The following is a 21,262-nucleotide window of genomic DNA, read 5'->3' as shown; positions in this document are numbered from 1 at the left end:
ACTCATTAAAATGCTGATCTTACGCCGCCGGCCCGCTCAGCCCGCTGCCAGCCTGGCCTTCCGTTCACCTAGGCCGGCAGAGGGCTGAGCGGGGCCTGCAGCTGGGACACTGGCTGGCAAGGGGCTGGCAGCCGGGACCCCAGACCGGCAGTGGGCTAAGCGGCTCAGCCCGCTGCCACTCAGCCCGCTGCCGGTCTGGGGTTCAGTCCGCCGGCTCCTGCCAGCCAGGGTCCCGGCTGCTGGCCCCGCTCAGCCCGCTGCCGGTCTGGGATCCCAGCCCTGCCCACACAGAGTGGGTACCTACCTTCTCCCAGGTTCTAGCCCATTCTCTTCCTCTCTCTCTGCACTGAGCTGAGGGTGCGAGTGCACTGAGCACAGGGCTGGGCGTGAAGGAGCAGGCTGGGGGTTGGGGTGCAGGGTCTGGCCAGGAGCTAGAATGAGGGAGGGGGCTTAGGGTTCTGGTAGGAGGTTTGGGTGTGGAGTGCTTACCTGGGCAGCTCCCATTTGGTGCGAGGGGTGCAGGTGGGAATGTTGGAGGGTGCAGGAGCACCTGTTTGGTGCTCAGGGTAGGGGTGGGAATGTGGGGGGTGCAAGTGTCAGGACGTGGGGGGTTGTGGGGGGGTGCAGGGCTCAGGGCAGGAGGCTGGGGTGTGTGGGGGGGTGCAGGGATCAGGGCAGAGGGCTGGCTGTGTGGGGGGTTGCAGGGGTCAGGGCAGAGGGCTGGGTGTGTGGGGGGGGTGCAGGGCTCAGGGCAAGGGGCTGGGGTGTGCAGGGGGATGTAAGGTGCAGGGATCAGGGCAGAGGGCTGGGGTGTGGGGGGGGTGCAGGGGTCAGGGCAGAGGGCTGGATGTGTGGGGGGGGAGCAGGGGTCAGGGCAGAGGGCTGGCTGTGTGTGGGGGGGGTGCAGGGCTCAGGGCAGGGGGCTGGGATGTGCAGGGAGATGTAAGGTGCAGGGTTCAGGGCAGAGGGCGGGAGTGTGTGTGGGGGTGCAGGGGTCAGGGCAGAGGGCTGGGTGTGTGGGGAGGGTGCAGGGGTCAGGGCAGAGGGCTGGGGGTGTGAGAGGGGGGTGCAGGGGTCAGGGCAGAGGGCTGGCTGTGTGTGGGGGGGTGCAGGGCTCAGGGCAGGGGGCTGGGATGTGCAGGGAGATGTAAGGTGCAGGGTTCAGGGCAGAGGGCGGGAGTGTGGGGGGGGTGCAGGGGTCAGGGCAGAGGGCTGGGGGTGTGTGAGGGGGGTGCAGGGGTCAGGGCAGAGGGCTGGGGGTGTGTGAGGGGGGTGCAGGGCTCAGGGCAGGGGGCTGGGATGTGCAGGGAGATGTAAGGTGCAGGGATCAGGGCAGAGGGCGGGAGTGTGGGGGGGGTGCAGGGTTCAGGGCAGAGGGCGGGAGTGTGGGGGGGGTGCAGGGTTCAGGGCAGAGGGCGGGAGTGTGGGGGGGGTGCAGGGGTCAGGGCAGAGGGCGGGAGTGTGGGGGGGGTGCAGGGTTCAGGGCAGAGGGCGGGAGTGTGGGGGGGGTGCAGGGATCAGGGCAGAGGGCTGGGGTGTGGGGGGGGTGCAGGGGTCAGGGCAGAGGGCTGGGTGTGTGGGGGGGGTGCAGGAGTCAGGGCAGGGGGCTGGGATGTGCGGGGGGATGTAAGGTGCAGGGATCAGGGCAGAGGGCTGGGGGATTGCAGGGGTCAGGGCAGGAGGCTGGGGTGTGTGAGGTGTGCAGAGATCAGGGTAGAGGGCTGGGTGTGTGGGGGGGGTGCAGGGATCAGGGCAGAGGGCTGGGGCTGTGTGGGGGGTTGCAGGGGTCAGGGCAGAGGGCTGGCTGTGTGTGGGGGGGTGCAGGGCTCAGGGCAGGGGGCTGGGATGTGCAGGGAGATGTAAGGTGCAGGGTTCAGGGCAGAGGGCGGGAGTGTGGGGGGGGTGCAGGGATCAGGGCAGAGGGCGGGAGTGTGGGGGGTTGCAGGGGTCAGGGCAGGGGGCTGGGATGTGCAGGGAGATGTAAGGTGCAGGGTTCAGGGCAGAGGGCGGGAGTGTGTGGGGGGTGCAGGGGTCAGCGCAGAGGGCTGGGTGTGTGTGGGGGGGTGCAGGGCTCAGGGCAGGGGGCTGGGATGTGCGGGGGGATGTAAGGTGCAGGGATCAGGGTAGAGGGCTGGGTGTGTGTGGGGGGTGCAGGGATCAGGGCAGAGGGCTGGGGGATTGCAGGGGTCAGGGCAGGGGGCTGGGAGGGTGGGCTGGGGTCATGGAGGTGCTCCCAGCCCCCTGCCCAGAGCGGCTCATGGCAGGGGGCTGGAGGGGATATGCCCTGATTCCACCCCCCTTCCCCAAGGCCCCGTCCCCACCTCGTCTCCGCCTCCTCCCCGGAGCAGCCAGTGCCCGGTGCTCCCCTTCTCCCTCTCCCGCACAAGGGCCATCAGCTGATCGGGGGCAGGGAGGGAGAGGGGGAGGGGCAGGCACCCAGCAGGGCGGGGGAAGAGGTGGGGGAGGGGGATGAGGGGGAGGGGCAGGCACCTAGCAGGGCGGGGGAAGAGGCGGGGGAGAGGGGGAGGGGCAGGCACCCAGCAGGGCGGGGGAAGAGGTGGGGGAGGGGGGAGAGGGGGAGGGGCAGGCACCTAGCAGGGCGGGGGAAGAGGCGGGGGAGGGGGGAGAGGGGGAGGGGCAGGCACCTAGCAGGGCGGGGGAAGAGGCGGGGGAGGGGGATGAGGGGGAGGGGCAGGCACCCAGCAGGGTGGGGGAAGAGGCGGGGGAGGGGGGAGAGGGGGAGGGGCAGGCACCCAGCAGGGCGGGGGAAGAGGCGGGGGAGGGGGGAGAGGGGGAGGGGCAGGCACCTAGCAGGGCGGGGGAAGAGGCGGGGGAGAGGGGGAGGGGCAGGCACCCAGCAGGGCGGGGGAAGAGGCGGGGGAGGGGGATGAGGGGGAGGGGCAGGCACCCAGCAGGGTGGGGGAAGAGGCGGGGGAGGGGGGAGAGGGGGAGGGGCAGGCACCCAGCAGGGCGGGGGAAGAGGCGGGGGAGGGGGGAGAGGGGGAGGGGCAGGCACCTAGCAGGGCGGGGGAAGAGGCGGGGGAGGGGGGAGAGGGGGAGGGGCAGGCACCCAGCAGGGCGGGGGAAGAGGCGGGGGAGGGGGATGAGGGGGAGGGGCAGGCACCCAGCAGGGTGGGGGAAGAGGCGGGGGAGGGGGGAGAGGGGGAGGGGCAGGCACCCAGCAGGGCGGGGGAAGAGGCGGGGGAGGGGGGGAGGGGCAGGCACCCAGCGGGGCGGGGGAAGAGGCGGGGGAGGGGGATGAGGGGGAGGGGCAGGCACCCAGCAGGGCGGGGGAAGAGGCGGGGGAGGGGGGAGAGGGGGAGGGGCAGGCACCCAGCACGGCGGGGGAAGAGGCGGGGGAGGGGGGGAGGGGCAGGCACCCAGCGGGGCGGGGGAAGAGGCGGGCGAGGGGGGAGAGGGGGAGGGGCAGGCACCTAGCAGGGCGGGGGAAGAGGCGGGGGAGGGGGGAGAGGGGGAGGGGCAGACACCCAGCAGGGCGGGGGAAGAGGTGGGGGGGGGAGCTTGCCTGCCCTGCAGCAGCAGCCGGCAGGACCAAGCTTCTTCACCCTGCCCCTGCGGGGGGGGGGACGGAGAAGAGCGGGCCGGGGCGGGCAGGATTTTCAATGGCACGCTGCTGCCTGCCGGGGGCCCGGCCTGGGTTCGGCAGCGGGCTGAGCAGGGCCGGTGGCTGGGACCCGGCAGGCAGCAGCGTGCCATTAAACATCGGCTCGCGTGCCATAGGTTGCCAACCCCGGGCTAGTCCGACCTCCTGCACAACGCAGGCCACAGAATCTCACCCACCCTCTCCTGCGATGAACCTCTCTCCTATGTCTGAGCTATTGAAGTCCTCAAAACATGGGGGAGGGATAGCTCAGTGGTTTGAGCATAAACCCAGGGTTCTGAGTTCAATCCTTGAGGGGGCCATTTAGGAATCTGGGGCAAAAATTGGGGTTTGAGCAGGGGGGTGGACTAGATGACCTCCTGAGGTCCCTTCCAACCCTGATATATTGTTTAAAGACTTCAAGGTGCAGAGACTCCTCCAGCAAGTGACTCATGCCCCATGCTGAGGGGAAGGTGAAAAACCCTGGGAGCCACAGTAAGCACTGCTGGGACCCCACGCCCTGAACCCGCCCCAGCCCAGAGCCCTCTCCCACACCCCAAACCCCCTGGCTCTGGCCCCACCCCAGAGCCCTCACACTCCAACCCCCTATCTGACCCCAGAGTCCCCTCCCATACCCAAACTCCCTCCTGGAGCCTACAACCAAACCCCTGCCCCAGCCCTCACCCCACTGCCCCAGCCCAGAGACCCCTCCTTCACCCCAAACCCCCCACCCCAGAGCCCTCATCCCCCACACCCTAATCCTCTGCCCTAGCCCTGAGCCCCCTCCCACAGCCCAGGAAGGAAGGAATGGCTGGCGGGGCGGCGGGAACTAGTACTAGGGAAACTAAGCCCAGGATGCTGATAAAATGCTAACGGAGCAGTTTGTTGCGGGGTGATGTGTGTTACGGAGGGTTATTGCACAGCGTGGAAAGCCTGCTCCTCCCGCGCCGGCCTGAGCCGTGTGGTGAGCTGAAAGTCAGGGGATGGGGGCCAGGATTTCAGATTCATTCATGACATGAATGGGAAGTGTGATACAGCACGGCCAGAGGGCAGCAGGAGGGTGATCAAGGGGAGATATGTAAGCCCCAGGATGATGAGAGCCTTATTCCCTGTAGAGGGAAGAGAGGTTGCTATAGATTAATTAGAGCACCTGAAGCCAGTCACCTGATAAAAACCCTCTGCTTCAATCAGACAGCTGGAGGAGTTGAAGCAGAGGGGTTTGGTGTTGGAGCAAAGAGCAGTTTGGAGGGAAGTAGAGGAGAGTTTGGAGAAGTGCTGTGGTGGGCCAGAAAACCAAGACCCTAGGTAAAGGGAAACCCGGCTTGTGGAGAGTGGAGGGACTCCATAGACACAAGGGGTTGGGAGAAGCCTGGCCCAAGCAAAGGGAGGGCAGGAAGCCCTGTAAGCTAAAGGGCCGGAGAGGGAAGTAGCCCAGGGGAAGGAATTATTAGTTCAAGTGATTTGCCGTTCTCTCTAGGGCCCCTGGGCTTGGACCTGGAGTAGAGGGCAAGCCCAGGTCCTTCCCTCTCCACTCCCCTTCTCTTGGATACTAGTGGGACAGTTAATACCTTAGATCAGGGGTGAGAAACAGTGCCCTGAACCCTGCCCCCCCAGAAGAGAAAGTGTGGGACCCATCATGGCAGTGCTGGCAATCTGCCACAGAAGCCCGTGGAGTTTGTGGTACCCTCGGTCTGACGTGCCCACCCAACCCACGCTGCATATGAGCTGGGTCCCAGTGGCAGGCTTTGTGTAGCAAGGTACAGTGGTCTGGCCTGGAGGCTGATAGAAAGACCTGTAACGCGCCAGCAGCCCTAGGTGTGGGAAGGTCCCAGTCTGGCCAGACAAGGATGGGTGCCAGGGTTTGGGAGGGAGGGAGAGTCTACTCCAACTCCCTTCTGGCAGCCAGAGACTGTCAGGGGGATCCATGTGTATCAGACACCTGAGCAGGGTGAGGGGCTGTGACATCCCAGCACTGCCCTACCCCTGCCCATTTGGATGCCCCATCCCAGCCTTTGCTACCGGGCTTTGGCTAGCAAGGTGAGCGCTCTAGCTGCTAGGTCTGTGTGTGTCTTGTGCAAGGTGGGAACGAGCAGGGGAACACAGTGGGGGGCACAAGGAGGAGAGATAGGAGATGTTGGAAAAGGAAAGTCAGGGAGGGAGGGAGGAGGCACAGGGTGAGAAAGAAGGGTGGGGAGAGGGGAGGTGGAAAAGGGATGAAGGCAATGCAGGGAAACCACACCATGCGTGGTCCAATGTGCTGGGCAGAAAGGGACTGAGCGTGTGTGCCTGGCCCTTGTATTCCTTGAAAAGGTGGGGGCCATGCAGGTATTTCCCCCTAGGTGTGGGGTGCATTGAGCAAGCTGGAGGGAAAGGGTGCTACTTGCCCTATGTCCTGGCCCCCAGCACTCTGTAAACCAGAGAAGCCTGTGTCAGCTGCCAGCAGCCCCAGTGGATTGCCAGGGCAGAGGACAGTGACAGCCCCACCCTGAGCTCCCCACAGCAGCCAGGATGGGGGCTGACATTGTAGCTACAGGAGGATCCTGCTTTCCTCTGACACTGGGATGGTTCCCCCATGATGTAGCTCAAAGCAGCCGCCCTGGGCTTATGAACCCACTGCTCAGGGCCAGCTCCTTGGCACGGCAAGTGTCCTGGCAGTCCATGAGCGTAATTCCCCTTTGTACAGTGTCATCAGAGCCCTCCTAGGAGCCAGAGGAGGGGGCAGTTACAGTGGGGTGACCATGGGGGCAGGAGAGCTCAGTGAGGACCAGAAGCTTGGTGTCACTCCACCTCAGAGATGACAGTGACGCTGAGGGGATGTGGTGGATTTGCTCCTTTTATCTGGACGTGTGACTGGGCCCAGTCTGTGCCATGATATCATGGTGATGGGGCACCACAGATACACACAGCATCCAGCAAACCCTGACTAGGCCCAGTCTATGGACACTGCCAGTGAGCTTGGCTGTGTCAGGACTTCCCCTTCCTCTGGCTGATGCTCCACAGGAGGAGTGGGTGCTGCTGTGCTCTGACCAATCCACACCAGTGTTAACACCAGTGGGCTAGCAGGGTGTGGCAGATCCCAGCTCCCACGGCAACTGGGAGAGCGTTGTCCACTGGCCAAGAGGGTGACTCACATGCAATGGGCGGAGCTCCCTGCACCATTATACATAAGGGGTCTTGGCCACCAGGCCAGCCAGTGATCGGGGAACTGTTCACAAGAGCTCCTTGGAGGCCTTGGCTTGCTTTGCCTTCCAGCAGACCCTGTGCTTCACGGGCTGGAGCGCGTCCTGTCTGCTCCACCGACGCAAAACAGATCTGGCCTGTAGTGTTTGTATGTATGCTCCACAGCTGTGTGGAGCTGAGCAGGGGCTTCTGGGAGAGCCCAAGCTATCCTCCACCTGATTATTGCCATTCTGTGTTCATTGCAGCTGGCAGGACCACGACCAGCGAGGAGCTGGAAGACATGCTGGAGAGCGGGAATCCAGCCATCTTCTCCTCTGGGGTAAGTGCTCGGTGACTTCTCCCTCTCAAACCCAAGCTTAAACCTCAGCCCTCAGTTTAGCTAGGAGGATGGTTCTGATAACAGCACCCAGCCCCAGCCTGCTGAGTGTGTGCACCAGGCCCTGCCCACCCTGTGCAGCCGGCTGGACCCCATTCACTGGCCAGGGTTGCTGTCAGCGTGGTTGGATTGTGTCTGCAGCAGCTTTCTTCACAGCATGAGCACGTTGCAAGGGAGCTGCTGAGTCTGCACCCACCGCACTGCCTAACTCCGCGTGTTATCCGAGCATGCAGGGAAAATCTGGGCACCTCTGCCATAGTACTGCAGCAGGGACAAGGTGCCAGGGAACGCTCCCCCACAGCAACATGTGGGACAATGCACACCAGGGTGACCTACGGCACCCGGACTGGGAGGAAGGGGCACTGGCTAGCTAAGGCATGGTTGGCAGGTCCTGTCTGCCCTGTAGCACCAGCGTTACGACCAGGGAGACAGCCCTGTGTTAGCCCAGGCTTCTAGCAGTGATGAAATGGCCGCCAAGTATTAACCTGCCTGCAGCAGGTGTGCAGAGCACATCCTGCCTCCCATCTGCCCCTCCATGCCCACGCACCACTCCAAGCCTCATTGCAGCAGCCTCTTCCCAGCCTTGAACTCATGGCCATGTCTATGCAGGCACTACGTGCTGCTCTGCTTGTTACGGCAGGCCAGTGTTGCCCCAGCTGGCCATGCTTTCCTTAATAATACGCTCCAGCACTGCCTTCCTTGTGCGCCCACCACAAACCAGCCCTCCAGGCGCAGTGGAGGAAGTCTGATTTTTTTTTTCCCCCTTTGTCCCTCCCTGCTGCTGGGGTATTTCTCTGGCACCTGGGCAGAGGCAGCTAGCAAAGCCTACCCTCCTGCTCGTCCCCCCCACTGCTCCTAGGGCCCCCGGAAAGCTCTCCAGACCTGCAAGCAGCTGGGCATCCTGGAAGCAATGACTGACCAACGCTCCTGTAAATTGCATGAGCCAGCCCCTTGATCTGGGCTGCTGCTCCAGTCCCTGGGAGTCACTTGATGCCTACTGAGAAGTCAGGGTTTAAGATACTGGTGTGGATTTTCTCTGCAGCTCCCACATGGAGCCCAGGGATGCAAATATCGCTGAGGAGAGCCCTGGATTTACACTCCCCACGTGCAAGCGATTGATGCCAGCACTGACTGTTCTGGTCACTGGCATAGGGTCAGCACCGGGAAAGTGCTCCCTCCACAGTCTCTCTGGCTCCAGCCCTGCTGGGTCACTAGATAGCAACTTACAGTCCCGTCATTGTTACTGCTGCCCTTCTTCAGTCCCGCTAGCAGCCAGCATCCCGAGCTGCTAGAGCTGCAGCTCCTTGCTCTGCATTGTCTGGAAGCTAGGATTCAGGGGGCAGGAAATTGAAACAGCCGAGCCACAAGCAAAGTGAGGGAAAAGGCAAGTGTTGGGCCAAGGACGTGATTTCAGAGTTCTCAGTCTCAACCCCTGCTCAGATTAGAGACAGAGGCAATTCACCAGTGGCTGCATCAGGCAGGGGCTTCATGAGACCATAGACCAGAGGTGGGCAAACGACGAGCCACATCTGGCCCATGGGACCCTCCTGCCTGGCCCCTGAGCTCCTGGCCTGGGAGGCTAGTCCCCAGCCCCTCCCCTGCTATTCCCCGTCCCCCACAGCCTCAGCTCACTGCGCCATGCTCTGACACGGTGCTCTATGCTGCGCAGTGTGTGGCTGGCTCCAGCGGGCAGCACGGCTGGAGCACCGCCAGCCCCCAGTGCTCCAGACAGCACGGTAAGAGGGCAGGGGAGGTTGGATTGAGGGCAGGGAGGTGGATAGGGGTCGGGGCGGTCAGGGAATAGTCAGGAAGGAGTGGGGGTTGGATGGGGTAGCAGGGGGCAGTCAGGGGACAGGGAGAAGGGGTGGTTGGATGGGGCAGGGATCCCGGGGTGGGAGGGGGCTGGGGAGTGGATAGGGGGCAGGGCTGGGCCACGCCTGGCTGTTTGGGGAGGCACAGCCTCCCCTAACTCGCCCTCCATACAATTTCCAAAACCCAGTTTAGCCCTCAGGCCAAAAAGTTTGCCCACCCTTGCTAGAGACCTTAAACTCTCTCTGTTTCTATGGTCCAGCTGTGCTTTCAAAGGCTAATCCCAGGCTGAGCCTGCAAAATCCCTCTTCACTGCCCATGCTGCACAGGGTGAGAAAATGCAGCAGCCGCCCAGACCTCGTCCAGCGAAGCGATGGCCGTGAAGAGAGGCAGGAAAAGCACCCTGGGGAGCAGAGCCTCTTGCACATGCATTGCCCCCCAAGGTTGGGTTCGCCCTGCTCCAGCCAGCGGCGGTCAGGGGCAACACCCTGCCCTGGCGCAGGCATGGACCATGGGGCTGCACTGCGTGTCTGCGCGGTAAAGGGACGGGATTGGCAGTGCCCTGGGGTCTGCGTTAGCCCCAGGCAGGATTGAAGCACCAGCACTGGCAATGGTCTGGTGCAGGACTGAGGGAGGGCAGAGACCAGCACGCTCCTGGGCCTCCTTGCCAAGCCATACTGGAGCCAGGGCTGTAGAGGGGCACAGGCTATTGCCCTGAGACCCCCATCGTTTCACACAGGCACTGAGCAGCATTAGAAGAGGACAGCTTCCAGCCACTGCTAGTCTGGGCTGTCCTTGGCCTGGAGGGGAGAGGCTCCAGCGCTGGATCCCAGAGCCAAGCAGGCCCCTGGCTAACCAGAGCCAGGGCGGCTGCATGGCAGAATACCCCATTTCCCAGCTGAGCCGCACCCCTAGAGTGGGCAGGTCCATGCACTTCAGCAGGGCACTTCCCTGGGTGCTCCCTGCTCTGTGTGGCATGGGATGCCGTGTCAACAGAAACTCCCAGACCTCTCACCCAGCCCGTGAGGCAGGCAGGGATACAAGGGGATGTGCCCAGCCTGGAGGAGGCCTGCTGGCCCCAACGCTCTCCTAGCTATTCTCAGACAGGTGCAATCATACAGACAGGCTGGCATGGTTCTACACCCCACATACCATCCACTAGCAGCCACTGGGAGGAAGCCCCCAGTCTTCAGCTCCCCGCAGGGAAAGGATTGGGAGCTGCACTCTGAGCAGGGGCAGAGGGGTCAGTCTCTCTCATGGGAGCAGCTTGAGAGCCTTGGGGGGAAGTGCATCCAGCTGCATGCTGCAGGACAGCGTCACAAAGTCCCAGCATCGCGCATGGCCCCGGCCCCACAATGACATCTACTTGTATCTGGTTATGGGAGCCAACTCCAGCCCTGACCGTCCACGTGCCCTAGGCTACGTGTGATCTCTGGGCACAGTCACTGCCATAACACCTGAATGCGGATAGTACCTGTGGCAGCGTGAGACTCACCCTACGGTGCCTCCTGCTGGTCGTCCAGGGAATTAGCATTTTCAGCCTCTGGAGCACCCTCTGCAGACTGGTGTCCCACTTGCTGCTGGGCCCCCCAAGTCCCTCCCAGACCCCAATGCCCCTTTTACACCAGGGTCCTGCCCTCTGGCAATACCCCCACATATCTGGGTCTACCCTCCCCAGGGAACCCCCTATCCCCACCTCACTTCAGTATATGGCTACTGCCAGTCACCACCTAGCCCGCGTTCACTGGGGCAGGAAGCAGTGTACAAGCCGCTCATCACAGGCAAGGGGGGTTTGGCCCTGCTGCCTCTGCCTACCCTTGGTCTGCCCTGTTGCAACCCCAGTCCCCTGTCTTAAGTCATCTGCGAGGCCTGCAGCCTGGGGCTTTTCGAGCCTGGAGCCTCCCAGCTCCTCTGGCCTTCCCCAGCCCAGCTTCACTGCATGTGCCCTGGTACACTCCCCAGCAGCCAGGACCGTCTCTCTCCGCAGCTAGAGGAGACTCTGGCTGAGTGTCTGGCTCCCAGCTGTGGTCTGTTTGGGGCATGGTCCCAGCTGTGCCTACTTCCCCAGTCAGCCTGGAAGCTACTTGCTCCCCAGCCACAGCCCTCTCCTGGGCTGTTTTAAGTCCCTCTGGGCAGGAGCGGGTGACCACCCTGCTACACCCCCCCCCCCAAAAAAAAAAAACCCTGACCCTTGGGGATAGGGGGAGTCTTGGCCCTACTACCCAACCCTAGTGTCTCTGCACCTGCCTTTGCACCTTGACAGGCCTTTAGAAAACATGGCTAAGGAACCTCCCTAGGCTAGTGCCCTGGGAATGGTGCATGGTGCCTGCACCCAGGAGGGCACTCCCTGCTGGCTGAGCTACCCACCAGGAATGGTCCCCGTCTCTCGTTCTCCTGGCAGATCATCATGGATTCCAACATCACCAAGCAGGCACTGAATGAGATCGAGACGCGCCACAGCGAGATCATCAAGCTGGAGAACAGCATCCGAGAGCTGCATGACATGTTCATGGACATGGCCATGCTGGTGGAGAGCCAGGTCGGTGGGGGCAGGGGACATGCCCGCTCCATGCTGCTTGATGCTGCAGCTTCTGCTGGGCCCTAGGACCCCTGCCAGGTGCAGCAGCAGAGACAGATCCTGTCTGTTCCAAGGGAGGCCAGTGGGGCCATGTGCACAACTTTCCTCCCTGCTTTGATCTGGACCCATGCACCCTGGCAGGGTGCATGTGACCCACGTCCAGCCCTGCTGCAATCAGGCACCTGCCACTGACTTCTACAGAGGCTCAGCTTCTGCCCCAGGGCTGGAATTGGTCCCTTCTCTTCCAGGTGGCCATGTGGTCATTTTCTGGGGGCACAGGAGAGTTGATGCTGGCACCCCCTCCACCACTGTCCGAATGATCCCTGTGCTAGCAGGTCCCAGCAGGGCCCTGGGGGCTGCGAGGCAGGGGAGGGGGTGTAGAAGAGGGGAATGGGAGGACCTTAGAATCATAGAATATCAGGGTTGGAAGGGACCTTAAGAGGTCATCTAGTCCAACCCCCTGCTCAAAGCAGGACTAATCCCCAATTTTTGCCTCAGATCCCTAAATGGGTTCCTCAAGGATTGAACTCACAACCCTTGGTTTAGCAGGCCGATGCTCAAACCACTGAGCTATCCGTCCCTCCTTGGGGCACCAGATGCTGTATGTGGGTAGGGAGGTGGTGACCTCACAGAAGGGTCCAGGAACCTTCTGTAAATGGGTGTCCAACCCCATGGCTCTGGGCCCCAGGCTGGGCCCTGGGAACCCAGAGGGAGGTGACCACGGGGATAGGCCCCAGAGCATGCCCTCCTACAGGGGCTCACACTGTGCTCTCTAGGGCGGCAGGCAAACAAGCCCAGCCAGCTTCCTTGGGCAGTGAGCATGTAGTGCTAGGCCTGGGCTTCCTGGCAGAGCCCTGTGAACCCGGCCTGCTCTCGTGGGCCTCTTCCTGACCCCTCTTTTTGCCTGACATGCTGCCACCATCCCTTGGATGAGCGTGTCTCAGCCAGCAGGTAAAGTGCATGCCCTGGTGTGGGCCACACATCTGCATGCTCTCGTCTGCATGGCCTGTGCTTCCCGCATGTGCGTGTGATGCTCCCCAGCCCAGGGATCAGCAGTGAGGAGGGGCAGGGTCCCGGGAACGCTGGGCACCAGTCGCTCCAGCTCCTCTGGGATTGCAGTGCATGGGTCCATGGAGGCGGTGGAGAGTGAGGCTGGTCTGTCTGTGCACTTCAGTGTGGGTGGCAGGTGCCATTGCAGCCAGGCAGCTCCTGGAGAGAAAACCCCCAGAGAAGGAGCCTGGCCCCAGAGCCATGGAGCTGCAGGGCACTGGCCCCTTGGCAGCCTGCTCAGCCCTCCCTAGCTGTGTGGAACGTCTTAGAACTAGCAACCCGAGGGCTGCGAGCCGGCCCCCCAGCCTCTGCCTCTGCCTCTGGAGATGTTCCAGCGAGCCCCTTCTGCACTCCTCGCGGGCTGGCTCAGGGCTCTGACAGCGCGGGCGGCTAGTTCCGTCTCTGCCCTGCTGCTCCCCAGGGAGCCCCTCGTGGAGCGTGGGCTGTGCCCAGTCTGAGACAGCCTGTGGTGGGACACGGCTCCGTGCAGAGGGCTGGGCCTGGAGAGCAGCAGCCTTCTGCCCCCTGCTGGCACTGGCAGGCCTTGCAGGATCCAGGCTGACCCACCCCCTTGTTCCGGGGGAAGCATCACATGGTGCTGAGCTCTCACTGCTTTGATTGGGCGTCAGGTATGAGGGCAGAGCTCCCCAAGCACCTGGGGCCAGTTCCCAGCCATGTCCCCCACCCAGCGGGACCCGGCCCAGGTGGCACTGCCTTGGGCGTGTTACACCTACCCCGGAGAGCAGCCAGGCCTCCAACGGGCTGCAGCTCACCCCGGCGGCCCACAGCCATTGCTGTGCAAGCCAGGCGCTCAAAATGAAGCCATGCCTGGTGTCTCGGGGGAGGTCCCAGCCCCCCACCACCCCAGTTGCAGGACTCTCCTGGATCTCCTACATACTGGGGGTCTGGCCCGCTGGCCTCATGACACCGCTCGGTGGCACAGCATGGAGGGCGCTGTATCGCCACACGAGGCCTGGCACACACCCCCATTGCCGAGGCTGCCTGCAGCACGCTCCATACACTGTCACTGCCTGGGGTAATGCCTTCTCAGTTACTACCCCTGTCCCCAGCTGGGGAAACCAAGGCAAGGAGGAGCTGAGTGGCTCGCCCAAGTGGAATGCAGGGCTTTTGGCTCCCTGGTCTTGCTGGACCACTAGTCATGCTGCCCCCCTTCGCTCTCTGATTGCCCCGCAGGTCACCCTGAGGGCAGTTGGGGCACAGGGCCATGCTGGGATGGGGAGCAGGGAGCATTCCCAGCTCTTGGGATACGGGACACGTCTGGCTCTTGAATGGGACCAGTCCTGCCCCACATCCCATTGTGGGATGCCCTTGCCCCCTCAGTACCTGACCTCAGGTAGAGGGGTAGCTGTTAGCCCATTGGGATGGGGTGTTCCAGTGTGTGATGGGGGGGCTGGATGGCTGGGACGGGGCTGGTATGGTGAGAAGGCAGGGAGGAGGGTATCCAGTGCTGGGGGGCTGACAGGTTGGTAGTTGGGAAGGAAGAGAGGGGGTATCCAGTAGTGGGGTGGGGGCTGAGGAGCTGGGATGGGGCAGGCATCGGGGTGGGGGTTGGATAAGGGGGTATCCAGTGCTGAGGGGCTGGTGTGGTTGGGAGGCTGGGGGGTATCTAGTGCTGGGGGTCGGAGGAGTTGGCGTGGTAGGGAGGGGGTATCCAGTGCTGGGGGGCTGATAGGTTGGTAGGTGAGAAGGCAGGGGATGGGGTGGGCATGGAGGTAGAATGGAGGGGGGTATCCAGTGCTGGGGGGGGCGGGGCTCGCTTAGACTGGCACGGTGGGCGGGGCAGGTAAGGGGGGTAACCTGTGCTGGGCGGGACTGAGGAGCTGGGATGGGGCTCATGTGGTGGGAAGGCAGGGAGGGGGTTATCCAGTGCCGGGGGTCTGAGGGGCTGGCGTGGTGGGGTGGCAGGCAGGGGGGTGTCCAATGCTGGTGTGGGATTGAGGGGCTGGGATGGGGCTGGCGTGGTTGGGGGCGGGGGGCAGGGAGGGTGGTATCCAGTGCTGAGGGGCTGGCATGGTGGGCAGGCAGGAGGGGGTATCTATTGCTGAGGGGCTGGTGGGGTGGGGTGGGGGGTGTCTAGTGCTGGGGATGTTGAGGGGCAGGGATGGGGGTGGCATGGTGGGCGGGGAAGGGAGTGCAGTATCCAGAGTGTGAAAGGTTTAGGGGAAGTGGCTCAGAAGTGTATTGAACCTATGCCCTGCAGACAGGTGCTGACCCTGTTGCTGTCATTCTCCCTGGTCCTTTCAGCCTGAGCCGTTAAATGGCTTCTGAGAGACTTCGCGTGGGCATGGAGCAGGGACTTTTCTGCTAGCCCTCACTTGGGGCTGCGTCGGGGCCAGGCCGTCCCCTGGCTCCAGGGCAGGCTGAGCAATAGCAAGGCCCCTCTGTGCCCTGAGGGATAAGCTTGGGTAGGCGCTTGGTGTCTTGACTCCATGGGGGCGGGGTGGGGGCAGGGAGCACTGGGGGCTGCCTGCTGGCTGGGATGCCCTGCTCCTGCCCCACGCACAGCAGGGACAGCAGAGGTGCCCTGTCCTGAGCAAGTCTCTGGCTCCTTCCTCCCTCATGCACGGGTCACTTCTAATAGGACCTGCACCAAAAGCAGGGTAGGAGTCATCCTCCCCATCCAATTCTCTGAGGTTGGCGCTGCACACCATATGCCAAGGCCCGCGGGCAGGGTGATGGGGCTCTGCAGATGTTGGGGGGGCTCTGAGGATGTAGGAGGGGCTCCCTCTCCCATATAAAACACCATAGGCCCAAATGAATCCTGGACCAGCTTGTTCAGAGACAAGGAACAGGAGACCAGACAGGCTGGGCTAACAGGACACTGTAGTACCGCCCCACTGCACACACCATACTCCATACCCCCCACTACACACACCCCGTCCTTCCCCCAGACCCACATTGCACCCCCATTGCAGTCCCCCATCCTGCACCTCCTGCTCTAACTGCTGATGGAGGGCACAGGATTCCCAGCCGGGATCAGCCTGACCCAGGCTGGTTCCCTGTTACAGACAGGAATGGACCTTTGCCATGTCTCTCTTCTACCCTGCCCCACAACCCCCCCCCCCCCCCCCCGCAGGCCCTGCCTTCGCAGCCAGCAGAACCTCTCCCCGTCAGGGCAGGCCACACTCTGCTCTCGGCACCTTGCCAGCCTCATGGCTAAAGGGTGCCCAGAGCTCCAGTCCCAGAGACTGGGCTGTGGGTTTGCATGGTCCCAGCTGATGGTGCAGAGCACCCCCAGCAGGGGGGTTGGCTCCTTGTGGGTGTGCGTGGGGTGTGTGTGCATGGGGGGGGGGGGGGGGGTTGTCCGTGCATGGCTGTAGCCTTTGTGTCTGTCTCTCTGTGCGGTGTCTGCTCTATGCAAGTGGGTGGCCATGACTGCTGGGCCCTTCTTTCTTGGTAGAGTTGTGAGTCCTTGGTGACAAATGCCAAAAGTTTCCCTGGTAGTTTACCCTGCCGTCCCAAAGCCCTACACCAACGGGCCAGTCCCGGACGGGGAAAGCAACCCCTCCAGCTCACCCATCTGGTCGCTTAGACCAAAGCAGGTATATCTGCCTACCCCGCTGAGCCGCACAGCCAGGAATTGATCAGTCCTCGGGCTGGCACTTGGCACAACAGGCCACTTGTCTGCCAAGAGACTGCCTCAGAGCACATCACTTGGGTAACAAACCATCTGGACATCCCATCCGTGGACTGGCCACCATAGGTTTCTGCAGCTGCCTGGCCACTGGGGGGAGCTGGAGTGTCCAGTGGGGCAAGGAGCTGGGAGTCCAAGGAAGCCGGCAGCTGCAGTGCAGACATCTCCATGCAGCAGCTGGGTCTGGGGACTCCAAAATGGCTTGGGCACTGAAGTCCTTCTCCCCCCAGCCCAGCGCCAGGCCCCCGAGTGAAGGGCAGGGCTCAGCAGGAGGCAGGTGAGAGACTCTCACACTCTTGCGCTCTCTCTCCTGTGCAGGGGAGCAGTGGCCCCGGTGGAGCGGGAGGCCCCTGCGTTCACCTGCAGGCACTGCCGATGGTGCAGCATGAGAGCCGGCAGGTAAGGGGAGCAGCTGGGGGATGGCTGCCTGGAATTCATGTCTGTCTGTCTGTGTGTCCTCGCTGTCTGTCTGTCTCTGCGTGGTCTCTGGCTTGGCTGGCTGTCTCCCGTGCTGCGCAGGGCGAGATGATTGACCGCATTGAGTACAACGTTGAGCACTCTGTGGACTACGTGGAGCGGGCTGTGTCTGACACCAAAAAGGCTGTTAAGTACCAGAGCAAAGCCAGGCGGGTGAGTCATGTGTGCGGCGGAGGCCAGTCTGGGCCTGCAGCCCCTCTCCGCTCTGCCCCAGGGGCTAGGGATGCGACGCCCACTGCCGGACAGCACATGCCAGGGCTCCTGCCATGGGGAGCGACCCATCAGCCCCTTGTCCCAGGGCTCCCCAGGGACCTGCTCCCCATAATCGGGCACGGGGTGCTCCAGCTGCCATGTGGCCAGGCCTGCCTGAATGTGGGCTGGGGAGTGCAGCGCCCCGGGAAGGCAGATGGCGTGGGCTGGGGAGCAGACCCCAGCAGAGCATCTCGTCAGCAGCTATCGTTATCCCAAGTGATGGGCGGTGCTGAGAGCGGAGAAGGGCTCCAACTGGTGGCAGTCTATGCATCATCGCTCAGAGCAAGAAGGTGTTAGGGACATGCCCACACACTAGGCTGGGCCCAGGAAAGGAGCCAGGCTCCAGGGCTCAGCTCTGGAGAAGGCCTGGCCATGCCATGACAGCTCCTGGGTAGGGACAATTTCCTTTCCTTCAGAATGGGCTGGAGCAGACCTGGGTCCAGCCTGTCCGACAGGTCAGGGACTCAAAGTGGAGAACCGCTTGCGGGGCCTGGCCAGAGCGCGCAGCGGGAGGGGGGGTGCCTGGCAGCTCCCAGGGCGAGCTGGCTGGGCATGGTGTGGTGGTGGTGGCGGGGAGGAGGATGGTCAGCTCCCAGGACACAGCCGGCTGGGCGTGGAGGTGGAGGGGGGGATGCGGCAGCTCACAGCGAGCAGCCAGTTGGGCGGGTAGGGGTGGACGTGGCAGCTGGGCGGGGAGAATTGGGCTCCGTCCCGCTCCCCACCTGGCTGCCAGGGAGAGCAGCTGAATGTGTGGGGGATGGGGGGAGGCGCAGGGGAAGGACAGGCCCTCCTCCATGCAGGTACCATGGGATGGGGAGGGGTCACTGGGCAAAGGAGATGTGGGGTGGTCATGTACCCCCACCCTTTAGATTGTGTCCCCCACCCCCGGGATCGGGAGGCACGAGTCATCTGTGCCGGTGGGGAGTTGGGACTCGCAGCCCAAACAGGCAGGCCCGTGCTGTCTGCAATTGCCAGAACGAATAGCCCAGTTACACCCCAGCCCTACAGTACCACCGCCGCCAGGGCTGTGGGCTTTGCCCCAGACCAGCTGGGATTTGTCACGGCATCAGAGCATCCGGGGGCTAGTCCAGGCTCCCTGCTCAGGTGGTGGCCACAGGCTGCTGCTCCAGAGCCTCCCGTGCCATGAGGGGGGTGGTCTTTGGTGACTCACAAGGACCCCATCTACCCGGAAGCAGGAGCACAAGTAACACCCCAGAGAAGCCCTGGTGAAGTGCTGGAGGGCATTTCTAGCCCCTGGGACAATGTGTCCATCCCTCTCGGGGCAGCTTGGCTCCAGTCCTCATGGCACTGGCCCCTCAATGACCTCGCTTGGCCCCGAGCCCTTAGGCCTGAGCAGCCACAGACAGGGGCCAGGTTTGCAGCAGCCTAATGAGCAGGGAACGACTCCCACGCTTGGGGGGCAGAATGGGTTGGCTGGGGCTAGGCCTCTCCAAGCCTCAGGGCCACAGGGTGCATTCCCCTTCCCCTTCAAGGCAGTGGAGCGAGCAAGGCCCTCCTGAGAGCAACCAAGCAAACGGGCTGAGCCCACCCCCGGTGCTCTGCAGCCTGGGCCCAGCCCAGCGCTGCCCTGCAGGCATTTGCCCAGGGCAATGTATGTGCAAACGGAGCCCGTCTCTGTCCCCCCTGTGCATGGCTTCACACTGAGGGAGCCCCCGCTGGGTCAGGAGGGCCCAAGGACCCTGGTTGGTCTGGCACTGACGTGCTCTCCAGGCAGGAGAGAACTTGCAGCAGTTCTGCCCCGGCGGCTGCGTTGTTGGAGGGGGTCTGAGCACTGGCCCCAGGCTGCAGAACAGGCTCTGTCCAGCTGGCGAGACAGAGGTGCTGGGGGACTCTGCTCTGCGGGCACTGTATCTGGCGGAGCCTGGGTCCCAGGCAGGCACAGCCCTGCATAGGGCGCTGGGAGGTGAAGGGGGTTGTCCTGCGTGCTGGGGTTTGGACTGTAACCTCTTCCCCCTCTCTCCCCTGTCGGTGCTGTGGGGCGGCCTGAGCAGAAGAAGATCATGATCATTATCTGCTGCGTGGTCCTGGGCATCGTCATTGCCTCCACCTTGGGCGGCATTTTCGGATAGATCTTGCCAAGGCGAAACTTTCTCTGTAGACAATGCGATGGAGCTGCCGAGCTGCCACGGCCCAGCTGCGCCCGAGGGGAGCCAAGCCCTGCAGCCGCCAGGGAGGGGCCCTCCCAGCAGAATTTCAGTTTCTAATGCATGATCGTTTTGTAACACTGTGTGTACGGTGTGGTGCGTCTGTGTGGCGAGGGGGCAGGCGGACAGTACCCGGGGCTGGGACATGGCGGGGAGCTGGACCTGATGGAGGGCAGAGCACGTGTGTGGCACTGAGCCTAAAGCAGGGCAGCTAACTGGTGCAGAGGCAGCCAGGCTGCCCTCGTGTAGTGAGGCTCCTAGCATGGTGCCAGGTGTAGGACAGCAAGTTGTGCCAGTGGCACTGGGCGAGGGAGAGCAAGGGGCAGTGCTGTGTCCCCTGCAGAGCAGAAGAGAGCACTAGCCAGCCAGTCCCCACCCACCTTTGTAGCCTGGCACAGCCAGTGGGTGTTCACTGGCAGTCATAGCTTTCTCCCTCTGCTCTGCCAGGGCATTGCTGACAAAACGCCACCCCCCTCAGCCTGCTCCCTGCAGTGCCTCCCTCCCCAGGGCACACCTGGCACTACACCTGCCCAGCTGCTGCTCCCTGAAATGCCCCCTCCACCAGCCATAGCTGGCACTGCACCCACCCCGCCTGCTCACCACAGTGCCCACCTCCACCAGCTGGCCCTGACCTCCCCTCGCTGGCTGTCTGGTGCAAGGCCCAGTCCCTGCTGCTGCCCCTTTCCCTCCCCTCTGGCTGGCTGCACGGGGTTCATTTCTCTTTGCCGCTGCACTGCTGTGGCTGGAGGGTGTTTTCTGCAAGGCTGGGCTGATGGGGCAGCTGTCCCGTGTGGTTGGCTGGGCCCGGTTCCACGGGGGGTGGGGGAATGTTGGGGGGGGGTGGCATGTGCTCTGCTGCACTGCCCCCTGGCGAGCCTACGACCCTCTTGGGCTGATGCTTCCCAAGTGCTGGTGCAGGTTCCCTGGGGGGGAACTGCACCCCTTTGGAATAGGCCCAAGGCATCAGTGTTCCCTGGCATGCTCCATGCCCATTTGGCCTGGGGGAGATGGGCAGTGCCAAGCAGGCAGATGGCAAGGAGCTTGCTGGCCACTGCATGGGCCTGGAGCCACCTCTAGGGCTGGGCAGGAAGTGTCTGAATTGCCTGTGCCACTCACCCAGGTAAGGGGATGAGGCCAGAGCAGAGGCTCATGTTGTCCTGAGTGTGGGTTGCTGGGCAACCATTCCAGGGCTGGGACTCCTGCAGGCAGCTCTCAGCCCTGCCCCTAGGTTGGATTTCCCAGCCCCTCTCTCTGGGCCACCCAGGGCCCAGGCCTGGCTCCCCCGTCACCCCTCCCCTGCGACAGACCCAGGCTCTGTGCCCCAACTGCGCTTGGTTCCCCCAACCCTGCTGTGTCTGGCCAGTTGGGGATGGGCCTGGGCTGCACAGGGGAGCCCTGCAGCCGTTCCCCAGGCTGAGGCCCCCACAGAGCAGCCCAGGTACCAGGCTCCTGCGCTGCCAATGGGCAGCTGACGTTCAGTGTTGTAAGCTCCATCTCTTCCAGCTCCCAAAGGGAGAGTGTTGCAGGGCTGGCTCTGTCCCTCCCCCATCCGGGGCACCCCCGCCTCGCCCCCGCTGTAATGCAAGAACCATACCAGCCCTCTGGCCTTCCTGGGGGGGGTGCCTGACCTCACCCCCAGCTCATCAGCACTGAGCGCTCAAGGGACCAGTTTGCCAAGACACCCCTGGCTTCAGGGCACCACATCCCCCGTCCTCAGGGGCTGCAGTGAACGTGTGTGTGGTGGCAGCCTGCACACCTGCTGGAGGGAGCCCACAGTGAGAGCCTGGCCCCCTGACCCTTCCCAGCCCCCAGCCCTGCGAGCCCAGAGACACCTGGGAGCAAGAGCCCACCTGTGCTCGCCTGCCTGGGGTGGGTCTGCGCCAAGGCCCTGTCTGCTCTGCCTGGATCCCCGCAGCGAGTGGGGAGGGCCCTGTGTGTGGCAGATCAGCAAGCAATAACAGGCTGCCACCATGACAGCTCTTGGTGAGCAAGGACGGGTGGTCACCCTTTCCAAAATGCAGCTGCTGGGGAGGCTGATCAGCTATTTCTTCCTAAACCCTCCTTGCGGGTGCAGAAGGCTCCACAGCACCTTTGCAGCCTTTAGGAGCAGGGCTAGAAC

The 21,262-nt window shown here is 63.3% G+C and overlaps 1 protein-coding gene across 1 annotated transcript in view; it reads left to right on the top strand.

The window, feature by feature from the left end:
- Positions 1–19,068, top strand: part of STX1A (syntaxin 1A) — a 260,780-nt gene extending 241,712 nt beyond the window's left edge. The window contains exons 6-9 of the mRNA XM_077836958.1: positions 7,027–7,100; positions 11,368–11,505; positions 16,769–16,879; positions 18,991–19,068. Of these exons, the coding sequence (XP_077693084.1) occupies positions 7,027–7,100; positions 11,368–11,505; positions 16,769–16,879; positions 18,991–19,068 (401 nt within the window). The remainder of the gene's footprint in view (positions 1–7,026; positions 7,101–11,367; positions 11,506–16,768; positions 16,880–18,990) is intronic.
- Positions 19,069–21,262: the final 2,194 nt, after the last annotated feature.

The sequence above is a fragment of the Eretmochelys imbricata genome, chromosome 17 (assembly GCF_965152235.1).
Source record: "Eretmochelys imbricata isolate rEreImb1 chromosome 17, rEreImb1.hap1, whole genome shotgun sequence".
Classification (NCBI taxonomy): Eukaryota; Metazoa; Chordata; order Testudines; family Cheloniidae; genus Eretmochelys; species Eretmochelys imbricata.
This window is presented reverse-complemented; position numbering and strand designations above follow the sequence as displayed.